Source organism: Neolamprologus brichardi, chromosome 16 (assembly GCF_056152115.1).
Source record: "Neolamprologus brichardi isolate AB-2024 chromosome 16, ASM5615211v1, whole genome shotgun sequence".
Classification (NCBI taxonomy): domain Eukaryota; kingdom Metazoa; phylum Chordata; class Actinopteri; order Cichliformes; family Cichlidae; genus Neolamprologus; species Neolamprologus brichardi.
This window is the reverse complement of record NC_142119.1, coordinates 11,781,627-11,794,425: the sequence shown is the minus strand read 5'-3', so window position 1 is coordinate 11,794,425 and position 12,799 is coordinate 11,781,627. Positions and strand designations below refer to the sequence as shown.

Here is a 12,799-nt window from a genome sequence, read left to right as displayed (position 1 = left end):
CTGTGAATGGCTGCACAGAGAATATATGAGTCTGAAGTATTTTTCATGACCTGTGTGGAAAGCCCTTAACTCCGCAACGTCATACATGTTGGCCAAGATATAAAGTAAGAGGCAACTAATTTGTTACAATGACAAATCAATGACATACAGCTTTCAGTGGCTTCAAGAAGTTTTAAGAATTTTTATGACAGAACACCGTTTTGGATGAAAGGAGAGGGATTGGTTTCATTTTATGTCTTGAACGATGTTTATTTTTAGATTTCATCAGACAAGTACTGCTTGCCTTGCTTGCCCTGACCTGACGCCAGCTTGTCACTGTGTATACAGATTTATACCCCCAGAGCTTGAGTAATACAAAAACATGCACACATAAGCACACACACATCAAGGACCCACTTGTTTGAAAGGGTAAACGATCTCCACTCGCCTGAGAGAGTCAGTGAGCTTAACAACATCTGGAAAGAGCCACACTGAGCAACATGTGGATGAAAGCAAAAGGAAGATGTATCTACAACAGGTAAAAATATATACACAGCATCCGTGTGTTTGGAGCCTCCTCCCTCCTCCTGCTGCTTCTGTGGTTACGACTGACAATGGGCTCCTTCTGCTCGGTCCTGGACAGAAAGACGGCAGTGACAGTGATGCCTCGTGATGGCTCGCTTGTTCAGAAAGTTTCAGGTCAGACAGTCATTTTCTAGTTCTCCATACCTCCCCCGTACCATCCTCTTTAAAAAACTAAATTATAGATCTTTTTAATTATCCATGTGATGAGTATGAAAAACTTTTATATGTCAAACAGAAAATCATTTAAACATAGACTTCTTTGGATAGACTACTGATAAAATGTTTGGGTCACAAACTATGCTGCTGAGCAGGCACGTGCAGGGGGGGGGGGGGGGGGGGGCTAGAGGGGCTTGAGCACCCGCCCCTTTCCTGATGGGTGCCCAAAGTGCCCTTTTGTTGAGGCAACTTTTTAAAAATTCTTTTTTTTTTTTAATGTGTGTGTGCGTGCGGAGTCCTGTCTGTGCCCCTCAACAATAATATTTAACTATTAATCACAGTTTTGCTAAATAAAAGGATCTGGCTTGCATCAGTCACATGATCACATTTAACCAATGATCGCCCTTGACGGCAGAACGCGCTGGTTACGAGCCGGTGTTGTGCCAAAAAGTGATTGTCTGCCAAAAAGTGATTTCCGGTATTTGCCAAAAACTGATTGCTCGTATTTAAACTGCTATAAGTAACTTGTTGGGCTATAATATGTGAAACATATGTTAAATGCATCCCTCATGGATGACATAAAGTCATATTGAGCCACAAACAGTATTCGTGTAACAAGGTAGAAGCCGCAATCAGTTTTTGGCAGTGACTTTTATATAACCTTTATTTATGCAGTTAAAAAAATCTCATTAACATTAAAAATGTCTTTTGTAAGAAGTAGTTGGACAGCAGAAATTGCAGCAAATATTACAATAGTTCTGTAAAAATATTTTCAGCGAGGATAAAGGACCGGATTGGTTATAATGTAAGTACAATAACACAAAGCTGTAAAGATACTTGAAAAAAACAGATAATTTTTTAATTCTATATATAATCCCTTTGTAAACGCTGTTCACCGAAGTCTATTTACCAACATACATAAACATATTACACATAAAAAATACACGGAAACATTGGTAATCAGTTTTTGGCAGGCAATCACTTTTTGGCACAACACCGGGAACGAGCTCACAAAGAGCACGCGCATTTTTTGCGGTCCGGAGCTGTAGGAGAAACAAGTTAACTCAGAGACACAGACCGATGCGACAAAACCAGTAAGTAGGTGTACAGCGTACACTGTAGTGTGTAGCACACAGGAGTATTAGCTTATTACGGACACGTTGGTAAGCTGTCTTGTTGCAACTGACGAACTGAAACAAACGAGCGTGCTGTGTGTGCAACAGCGCGACAAACATTACCTGTCCTTTTATTAACTGCACAAGTAGTGCTGGTCATAGCTGCTGGCTACCTGTGTAAGGCTGTCATGGGTCTGCAGCTCTGTCACCGTTTTAGGGAACATATTTAGTTTTAAAGTAAGTTTCCGGGCTTTTCCTGCCTTTCTGGGGAGATTATATTTCACTAAAAAACGATCTAATATGCATGTCCACATAATTATGCATTATTATAATTATAATATATTAAAAAACACATGCTGTATTTTAAAGAACATACATTAAGAAGCAGATTATATTAGATTTATATTTTACATAAGACAAAATTTGTTTTTTACAGCAGTACAATTATTGTATCTCTACAGTTTAAAAATGTAATAAGCTTTGCCCCTGCACAGAGTGGATAGTGAAACTAATGGAATCATCATAATGACATTATTTCATATTTATTACTTCCCCCTCCTCATTGCTTTATTATTGTAGCTCTAGTAATAAATAATAATGTAAGGATTCTGGATCAGCACCATGATGCCCATAGTATATACAGTATTCTGAAGAAGGTCTAAAACGTCACTGTGTGTGCGTGCCTGTGTTTGTTTTATGTATATGGATTTTTTTAAATGCTTTTTTTTTTTTACTCATGATATAACATTGTCCAGACATGGCTGGTAAGGACATGAGGAGGAAACAGTAGGAGCTGTGTGAGGCTACTAAAGGCAGGACTATAACATTTTTCTGTCATCATTTTATTATAGATTAAGTGGAAGAGTTGTTAGGTGTGGATAATTAGATTATAGTTTATTGCAATAGCAAGTTGTGCCTTGTTCTCAGATAGACAGCAAGTGGAGAGATATGTATGAAAAGATGGGATGGAAGGAAGAAGAGAAGCAAAGAGTGATTCACAGGCAGAGCCTAATTTATTTCTCAAAGTTTTTTGTGTCCTTATGGTTCCAAGCGCTGTCACCAATCTTTGCATTTTGTTATTATCTCATGACACTTGTTAATCAGCTACCATCTCTCCTATGGACTTTTTAATGTCTACAGTCTCAAATCAACACTGCCCTGCCCTTCCCATATTAGATTCTTGATGAATGTGTGTTGTTGTTATTCAGCCTGGTTCAATGTGCCCCTTTTTAACTTTGAGCACCCGCCCCTTTAAACCTCTCTGCACGGCCCTGCTGCTGAGTGTAATTAGATAAACTTGATATTTAAGTATTTCTTTAAAACAGAGTGTTAGTAAGACGTCATATTTAGTCTTTTGTATGTTTGGTGTGACTTTATAAGATTAGTGCTAAAAAGATAGCTGCCCTCTCCTACCAGAGCTTTCTTCCTGTTAAAAGGCTTTTTTCCCTTCCCATTGTTGCCAACGGCTTGCTGGGTTGTCTGATTGCTGGGGTTTTCTCTTTAACCTACAGTACAAAATACACTGAGGCAACGTTTGTTGTGAGTTGGTGCTAACACTGAATTGAACTGAACTAAATAATGTTCAAAAAGAAAAGAACTAAAAATTACTAACAAACTTAAGTGTGCTACATGAAATCAGTTGTCTCTCATAATTGTCTACTAATAGAGCAAAGGCAAGTCAACACAGTGCAGTTGGGTTCATAGGTTTTTGGATAGTGAGACAATTTTTGTTTGGTTTGCCTCTGTAGACCAACACAGTCGATTTTAAATCAAAGAATCAAAGTGTGACTGAAGGGCAGACTTTCAGCTTTGATCCGAGGGTATTAACAAAAGTATTGTGTTAACATTTTATTTTGTTAATTGTTGCCATTTTTATATGTATCCCCATAATCCCCTTTTTAGATGCTCAACATTATCTGGACAAACTAACCAAATACTGTGTTTCCTCTGAGATACTCTGCTAGGCCTTTACTGCAGCCATCTTCAGGTGCTGCTTGTTTGTGGGTCCCTGCATCTAGTTTTGTGTTCAAGAAAAGCTGTTCACCTGGGTTGAGTCTTGGGTGATGTTGGAGTTTTCTTTGGCTCATCATCTATTTTTACTGTGAAGTGCCATCTGATCAGTTTACAGCATTTGGCTGAATCTCAGCAGAGAGTACAGCTATCACATCATCAGCAAACAGCAAGTTATCAAATTCTACTGGCAGCCGCATACATGTCCATATTATAACATTGCCTGCCTCGTGTTTTACAGATGATGTGTTATATTTCAGATTATTTTCTTTTCTTTTCCACAATTCCTATGGCTGTGGCTCAGGAGGTAGAGCAGAGGTTAAAGGCTTGTGGTTTGATCCCTGACTGCTTCATTCTGCATGCCAAAGTATCCTTGGGCAAGGTACTGAACACTGAGTTGATCCCGATGTGTTCATGAGTGAGTGGGAATGCCAGATAGAAAGCTCTTGTATAAATGGTAAATGGCCTGTATTTATATAGCGCTTTACTAGTCCCTAAGGACCCCAAAGCGCTTTACACATCCAGTCATCCACCCATTCACACACACATTCACACACTGGTGATGACAAGCTACATTGTAGCCACAGCCACCCTGGGGCGCACTGACAGAGGCGAGGCTGCCGGACACTGGCGCCACCAGGCCCTCTGACCACCACCAGTAGGCAACGGGTGAAGTGTCTTGCCCAAGGACACAACGACCGAAATTGTCCAAGCCGGGGCTCAAACCGGCAACCTTCCAATTACAAGGCGAACTCCCAACTCTTGAGCCACAATCGCCCCATGTGTGAATGACATGTTCTTGTGTGCTCGAGTAGAAAGCACTATATAGGAACCATTCCATCCACCTATTATATACATATATATGGTCTAATCTGGGTTTCTTGTTCTCGAGTGTAATCAGTGGTGTATTTGCATTTATTAAACAGTCTTTTCCACTTGCATGGACATCTCTTTGAACCTCACAATGAGAGTTACAGTGAATGCATACCACATAAGAGTTCAATATTTTGAATCAACAGCTTTTATCGTCTTAGTTTGACATGGAATAACTGGAAAAAATGCTTCATCTGGCAATTAAACTGCAGATCAGTTAGTTGTCTAAATGGTTTTGAACTTCTGAAAATGGACTCTGTATAAAAATGTCTGTAATTCTAACAGTTATAAAAAATACTGTTATAAAAGCTGCTGACAGAAAAGCTGAAGTCTGCGCTTCAGTCACATCTTGATTGTTCGATTTGAAATCCCTTGTGGTGATGTACAGAGGCAAAGCTATAAAAATGACTTTATTGTCCAAATACATATTGATGTGATTGTAAAAAGATCTTGTGTAACCTTTAGTGACTCCACATCTTTGCTCCAGCTTTATCTTTCTTAAAATATTTTTTTTATAAAAAACATAAAGTTTAGATAAACAGAATCTATTTTTAAAATCTGAAAGTGACCTTTAAGGTTTAAGTGACCACTTAATAAAAGTCAGATGGTTTAAAAACTGTATATTTGTCAAAGTGTCTGTCTGACAGTTAATTAACATGTTGCTCAGCTCCGTTCATGAGCTACTTGTTGCCTAAAAAGCCTTTTGACAAACAAAAAGCTGAATATATTACTGAAACACACACACACACACTCCTCCAGTCGCCCACATGCTCATCTTTAATTGTCTGTTTAGCGTTGGTGCTTATAGTGAAGAAACCATTAACAGTCAATTAGCCAGCTGGCCAATCAGAGGGAAAACTGTTACCCTGAGGGCTTGTTTACAACCACAAGAGCAGCTCATTTGGAGAACATGGACACAGTTATTATAATCCTACCCTTCACCTCACAAGCATGGACAGACTCTAAAACAACAGGATTCCACTTAGAAACTCTCTGTTTAACACATTTTTAAAGTATAAAAAAATCTGTCAAACTCAGTCTTTTCAATATCACCAATGGCTTTTAAAGCAAACTTTTCCTTTCTCCCCCTCATCAGGTCACTCAGCTGTGAATCGGCTGCAGAATCAAATGTGGAGCGGGTGCAGTGTTGAAAGCCCTGTCTATGGACCCACCAACCTCTGCATTTTGAAAACCCACAGCACCTGGTAAGAATGTTGCTGCTGCCTAAGATGCACGCAGGGATGAAAAATGAACCTGTTGCAGACATTTGGGGGAGAAGAAATCCTGCTTTACAAACATAGTGTCTTCAGTGACAAATTCTGTCACCCTAACCCTAACACCCATTCCCAACAAACTCCCATGTTAAAAGACTCAATTTAATAGATGTAATAAATATCTTTATGATTTTTTAAATTCTATATATTCTCATAAAGACATAGAGTGAATTTAGTGTAGAAGACGTGGTGTGGAAGATTAACCTGCACAGAGTCCTGACGTCAACCTGAAAGAAAATCTCTGGGATAAATTAGAGTGGAGGCTTCTCGTCCAACATCTGGAAGGATAGTAAAAAATTCCCATAAACACACTCCTAAACCCTCCTAAACCATATGGAAAGGGTGGAAAGGCTGCAAAGGGTGGGGTGACATCGTACTAAATCCTATGGATTAAGAATGGGAACTCACTCAAGTTCATATGTGTGTGAAAGCAGATGAGTACCCAATACTTTTGGCACTATAGTATATGTGCTAGCCATGGTGTTGGCAGCCTTATGATAATGATTTATTTGACAAATAATAAGGCTTTCTGTAGAATTATAACCGGTTCAAGAAGTCTATGCTCTACTTTTGTTGCATCGATTTTTGTTATGAACATATAACTTTGCACTAAGTTAGCAGTTATCTTTGGATAATGCACCCACCATCCGCCATAGTCAGAGTGGGCTAGCTGTTGTTTTGTTTTTGTTTGTTTTTCTGACACACCTGAACGACTGAAGGTCGCAGTACAGAAGAGGAGCAAACGTTAAGGGAATAGCATTTTGTAGCAGGTAATTTTAAATTCAGCGTTTCTAAATTCAACAAACATCAGCAAAAACACAAACAAATTTGTGTGCAGTTGTCATACAGTGTGTTGCTAGGTAAAAGTCCAGCTGATGCATTTCACAGGGAGAGAAAAGAAAGTGAGCTAATTTCAGTCAGCGATGGAGAAAGATAAGAAAGACAGGACAGGAGAGGAAGGAGAAAGACTTGATAAAGTGGAAATTTAAAGCTTACATGTAAGTCCTCATGTTTTTAAATCAGATATTGGGTCTGTATGTGTCACATTAAGTGAAACATGCTGTAAATCAAACTGAGGTAGACTGACTGTGTTATATGAAGGTAGTAATACTCTGCAGGTTAGTGCAGGATAAACAGGTTAGTTTGCTGTACTGTGATGGATTTAAAGTAAAACTTATAACTTACATCTCCTTGAATTCAGTTGTGTAAATCTACAAAGAGCAGTAAACCTCAGACCAGCAGCAGCAGCAGGTCAGCTGATCTCAGTCTGTGCATTAAGAAAATCTACTGGAGTGCTGAATAGAAATGATCGTGAGCTGTGATTCTTTTCACCATAATGAGCCGTTACAACTGATTTTAGGGTTCCCCCACCCCCAACGTCATTTTGCTGTTTAGACACAAAGTCACTCTCTGCAGCGTAGGCAACAGAAAATAGTTACTTTTATTTTTCGTCTTTTTCTTTGCTCATGTTCTATTTAACAAGTTCAAGCTCAGTAGTTTAAATTAAAATTTGTATTCCTATCTACTAATATTATTTTATTATTGCATTAATATAACACAAGTTTCGGTTAGCTTTACACAAAAATAGCTGGTAGAAACGTCCTTCAAGGAGCTACTTTTACTTTCTTTATTTTTAACATAGGTATCTGTACTTCTACTTAAGTACAGAATTTCTGTATTTTTGCCACCCCTGCTGCACACTATTACACAATCCACCAAGCAGTTTTGGTGCCTGTGGTGGAGACTAGTGCTCAATTGAGGTGATCAATGTTTGCTTTCTAAGTAGCTCTTTAACTCGCTTGGCACGTGAAGACCAAGAAGCAGCCATAAGGGTTGGTGAAATTTCCAACTTGATTTAACATACATTGTGCAGCCATGGGGTTGCTGCAGCTCAGGAGGTAGAGCAGGTCTCCTACTGATCAGAAGGTTGGGGGTTCGATCCCCTGGCTCCTCCTTGTGCAAGATACATCAGTGAATGTGTGTGAATGTCGTCAGAAAAGCACTCAGTTTAGAGTCAGTGCTTGTGAGAATGGGTGTGATTGGGTGAATGTGGCACGTTGTATAGTAGAGTAGAAAAGCAGTCCATTTACCATTGTGGCTAGACCTCTGCTTGATTATATGGTTAGGTATGTCACATTATATGAGGGTATTTTGCCGACTATTTGACCATGACCAGAAACTTTGATCTATCGTGATCACATAATTCCCACCAAATTACCACTGGAACACTTTTTTAGGAAAATTGATGTGGATAACAAATTAAACGTGAATTCATAATATTTGATCTAATTGTATAATGCTGTATAATACTATACAGTTATTGCAAACTCCCATGTCACATCTGGCCACTGGATTTTGGCCTCCTCCTCCAGGAAACTGTTTGGGAACCTCTGTTAGAGATATTATATATACTGGACCCTTAAACTTAAGGGCCACTCAGAAACATGTCCTTACATTTGTGTGGCAAAAGACAGAGGAAATATTGCTGTTTTTAAAGCTTTAAAATCTTACCTCCATGAGGAAATTATGGCTGTGATATTCATCTCAGCCTCTAGAGGGAGCCATTAGCACTTTACACCGACTGTGAGATCGTACCACTTGACTGGAGAGGATTTGTGACTCTCATTTTCAGGACCATTACATCATCACTGTTTCAAAAAAAACCCAACACACACACACACACACACACACACACACATCTCACTGTACAGTCTTTCTGGCAGGCACTGCAGGTGAGTGAGGGGAGGACAGATTAATGTGCCTCTTTGCTGTTTGTGTCTGAATAAAACGTAAAGTTATGTGCATTTGCATTTGGGAGGGGGTGAGGTGGAGGGGAAGGAGGAGGAGGGCAGTCTGTCGGCTGCAGAATTCCATCACTCTTGGCAACCGTTGTTGGGTTACCACGGAAACGCACTGCAATGTTCTCTGCTTCTCTTTTGTACTCCTCCATCACTCCTCTCTCTCTCTCTCTCTCTCTCTCTCTCTCTCTCTCTCTCTCTCTCACTCTATCCCATCTTTATTGCTGGTCGGCTTCCTCCTTGTGTTGCTACGGCGATGCTCTGGGACATTCAGTGGGATCATTTTGTCACTGCAGTGTCGGCGCACAGAGCTGGCACTGCGCTCCGAGATCTCTGTGAGACGTGTTTTGTTGTTTTTGTGCTCCCTGTTTTGTCTCCTCCCGAATTCTCGTGACCTTTAACCCCTCCACTTCCCTTACCAATCAGTCCGAAATCAGCGATTTGGACTGGCTGGGCTCGTCAGGTGACATCTCCGAAAGTTGGATGAAGTTTCGCTGAACTGAAGGCTGCGATCAGTGTTGATGTTTTCACGACTCTGTCGGACTGAGAGACGTCCGGACACTTCACAGAGACTGAACTCTGCTCGGTGAGCTCTGCCACAAACCGAGATGAACGAGGACGCGGAGGAGGCGCAGCTGCCTGAGAAGTTGCTGGAGGCTGAGGAGCAGGAGTTGCAGCAACAGGAGGGAGAACATGAGATGGAAGAAGAAGTGAAGGACCAGGAGGGAGAGGGAGAGAAGGAGCAGGAGGAGGTCCATCCGCTGGAGGAAGACCTGGAGGAAGAGAAAGTGCAGCAACAGGATGGAGATACTGAAGATGTGTATGGGCAGGAGGAAGAGCTAGAACAAGAGGAGGTTGCAGCGCATGAGTGGGAAATACAAGAGAAGGTGGAGGAGGTTCTGAAGCAGCAGGAGGACGGGCTGTCTGAGCAAATGCTAAAGCCAGAAGGGGAACAGGGGCATCAAGAGGAGCAGGTACAGGAAGAAGAGCAGGAGAAGGAGGAGGAGGAGGTAGAGATCAAAGAGGTGCAGGAAAGTGAGCTACAGCACCTTGAAAAGGAGGAGGAGGAAGAGACTGAGGAGATGCAACAAGAAAAGGAGGTGCAGCAAAGTGAGGTGTTACAACAAAAGGAGGAGGAGGTAAAGCAGACTGAGGAGCTGCAGCAACAGCAGCAACCTCGAGAGCAGGAGGAGGAGGAGGAGCAGGAGGAGGTGCAGCGTGAGGAGATGTCACGGACTGAGGAAGAGCAGAAGGAGCAACAGCAGTCTGAAGAGGTGCAGGACTTTGGGGACGCTCTGGAGCAGAATCACAACAACCAGGTCCTGATCCGGCTCAGAGGAATGTGAGTAAATACAGATCACGCAGTCAGCTGGCTGATGATGTAATGTCAGTGTGTTGATGCAATAGCACTATCGATAATTGGTGATCACGCTGTGAGGATCCGTGAGCTGCTGTAAGACTGACAGCCTCGGGGACGGCATCAGTGCGGTCGACCGGTTGCCTTGGTGATGCTGGCACGGACCGACGATGGAGGGGAAGACGAATGACAGAAAATGAGCGGGGAACGGTGGGCGTGCAACATCACTTAACACGGGAGAGAGAGTGTGTGTGTGTGTGTGTGTGTGTGTGTGTGTGTGTTTGATGAAGTCACAGCTTCTCGTCTGTCTGTCTGTCTGTCAGATTCTTTCTTAGCGGCTGACTCCTACGCTGCAGCGGAACAGCCTCGCCACATCTGTTTGAATTTGAGGCGATCACACACACACACAAAAAAACAAATCAAAAGCAGTAACAACAACAACAAAAAAGAGCCCAGCGTGGTTTTTTTTTTTTATTCTCCATTGTTGCCATGGTAACAACTGAGCGTTGCGATGCAGCAAACTCTCAGCAAAGAAAGACACATCAGCAGGGAGATGGATGAAAATAGAGACAGAGATGAAGGCAGGGCATGCGAACACAAAATGTTTGAATGTCCTGTTGATGCTTCAGTCTGTGAATTACAGCCTCATTCATCACACTGCGCTCATCATCACTCACAGATCCTTTCTTTGACAAATCTCACAACACACTTTGAAATGCTCCTAAACTGAGCACTTCAAACCAGTGAATGCCCTGTAGGCATGATGCAATGAATCCTAGTAGTCCAAGTAAGGATTTTAAGTGACTGCTGTTTAAAGTTGCCAAATTGAAATATGTACACTTTTGTTTTAGATGTGTAAATCGTCCATATAACACACAATAAACATTTTTATTATTGTAATATATATATAAAAAAAGCTATGTGTTTAACCACATCTTTGCTATGGCAAGAACTGCAACTCACAACAGGAAGTTGCTGGTTTGAGCCTCCTGTTGAGCTGCGATGAGTTTGTATGTTCTCGCTGTGTGGCTTTTCCTCCTAGAGTATATAGACAAGCACGTTAGGCTAACTGGTGACTGTAAATTGCACCCCTTGGTATGAACATAAGAGTTGGCAGTTATCTGTCAGTCTGTTTTTATGTATTACGACATAAGATAAATTTTCTACTTCTTACTAGATGTTAAAATTAGGTAAATTCAAGCTCAAATGAAACGCGGCACAAAACATGTCACACAGTGTCGCTGCTGTTTTAACAAAAGCCAAAATTCAGTAGCTTTTAAAATTACTCTTCTTTCAGTTCAGTTCAAATTTTATTCGCCACATGCAGTGGTAGGTTGCCCTGCAGTGGAATGAACCCGCCCCCCGACCTTACACACACAACACAGACATCACATGGGGATACAAGTCAGAGAACGGTTGATACAGAAAAACCACTGAAATGGACACTACAATGGGAAAAAGTACAAGAGGAAAAAAAGAGACCTCTACTCATGCTGGGCTACAGGAGGACAGCATGAGAACAGGAAACAAAAAAACTCCTCTGCACAGAAAAGCACATAAATGTCCACAGTACAACATTATAGAGCACGTGACCAGCAACAGGGTTGGGTAGGGGATAAGGAGTAATCCCAGGCAACACAGCAGACATCCTGCCACTGCGCCGACTCGCCAGCGCGGGCCCAGACCCGCCTCGTGTTCCCAGGAGGTAACAAGCATCGAAGGCGTTGGAAAGGGAAGGGGAGATGAGTGAGTGCTTATCAGTGTAAGTGTGTGTGTGTGCGTGTCCATAGTTCATCTGAGACAGTGTCCTTCGCCCTATCAGGCTAAGTAAACAGTCCTTCAGCCAATCCAGGTGGCCTTGCATGGGATGGGGAGAATAGTCATCACACAGTCGTTATCAGGGAGTGTTTTGTCCGGCTTCAGCCTTGGGCCTGCAGCTGGCGCCGTGGTGGTGTCTGCATTTTGATCCCGAATTTGTTGATTTTGTTGATTTTCTTTCCATACGAGCAGCTCACGAGAATTTTCAAAGCTGATCTTTAACACTCTGATGCTGGTCTCTCGATCTCCCGTTGGAGAGCCGCGAGCCTCCCCATGATGGTATCAAACTTCTGATCCGTGGTGTTGTCATTCTTTTGATTCTGAGACCTCACAACTGCAGTGATCCGTTCTGTGATGTGATCCAACTTTTGCTCAAGGTTGTCATTTTGAGCAGGGCCCTCTCTGATGTATCCCACCATACGCTCAATGGTGTTGTTTTGAGCCTTCACAGCAGCTGTAAGCGTCTCCAAGGTGTTAACCATGCTGCGTTCGTTGTGAGAGGTCGCGACTCGTCCCGTCGCTTCGATTCCAGCGGGCAGCCTTGGGGGGGTTTGAACAGCCGGTTCCGCTCTCTCAATTCTCCAATAAGTCAGGGCCATGCCAGCTCCGATCAGCAAGAACCCTGTTATCATGGTTCCGAATAGGTAGATATCTTCAGCGTCCTCGATCGACAGTCCCGCCAGGCACATGACTCTCCAGTTCTGCCACCCGTCCATCGTGTATCCGGCAGGGAAAGTCCCTCCAGGGCACTCGGGCTCTCCCGAGTTGAGAAGAGGGTGTCAATAGCATTCAGAGACCAGTTGATCAAATCCATAATTCTCTTTTAGGTTTTAG

The 12,799-nt window shown here is 42.2% G+C and overlaps 1 protein-coding gene across 1 annotated transcript in view; it reads left to right on the top strand.

Annotated features, from left to right (window-relative positions):
- Positions 1-9,012: 9,012 nt before the first annotated feature.
- The window catches only part of LOC102779413 (dual specificity calcium/calmodulin-dependent 3',5'-cyclic nucleotide phosphodiesterase 1A-like), a 47,194-nt gene continuing 43,407 nt past the window's right edge, over positions 9,013-12,799 (top strand). Inside the window, exon 1 of the mRNA XM_006806000.2 lies at positions 9,013-10,132. Within this exon, the coding sequence (XP_006806063.2) occupies positions 9,399-10,132 (734 nt within the window). The 5' untranslated portion in view covers positions 9,013-9,398. The remainder of the gene's footprint in view (positions 10,133-12,799) is intronic.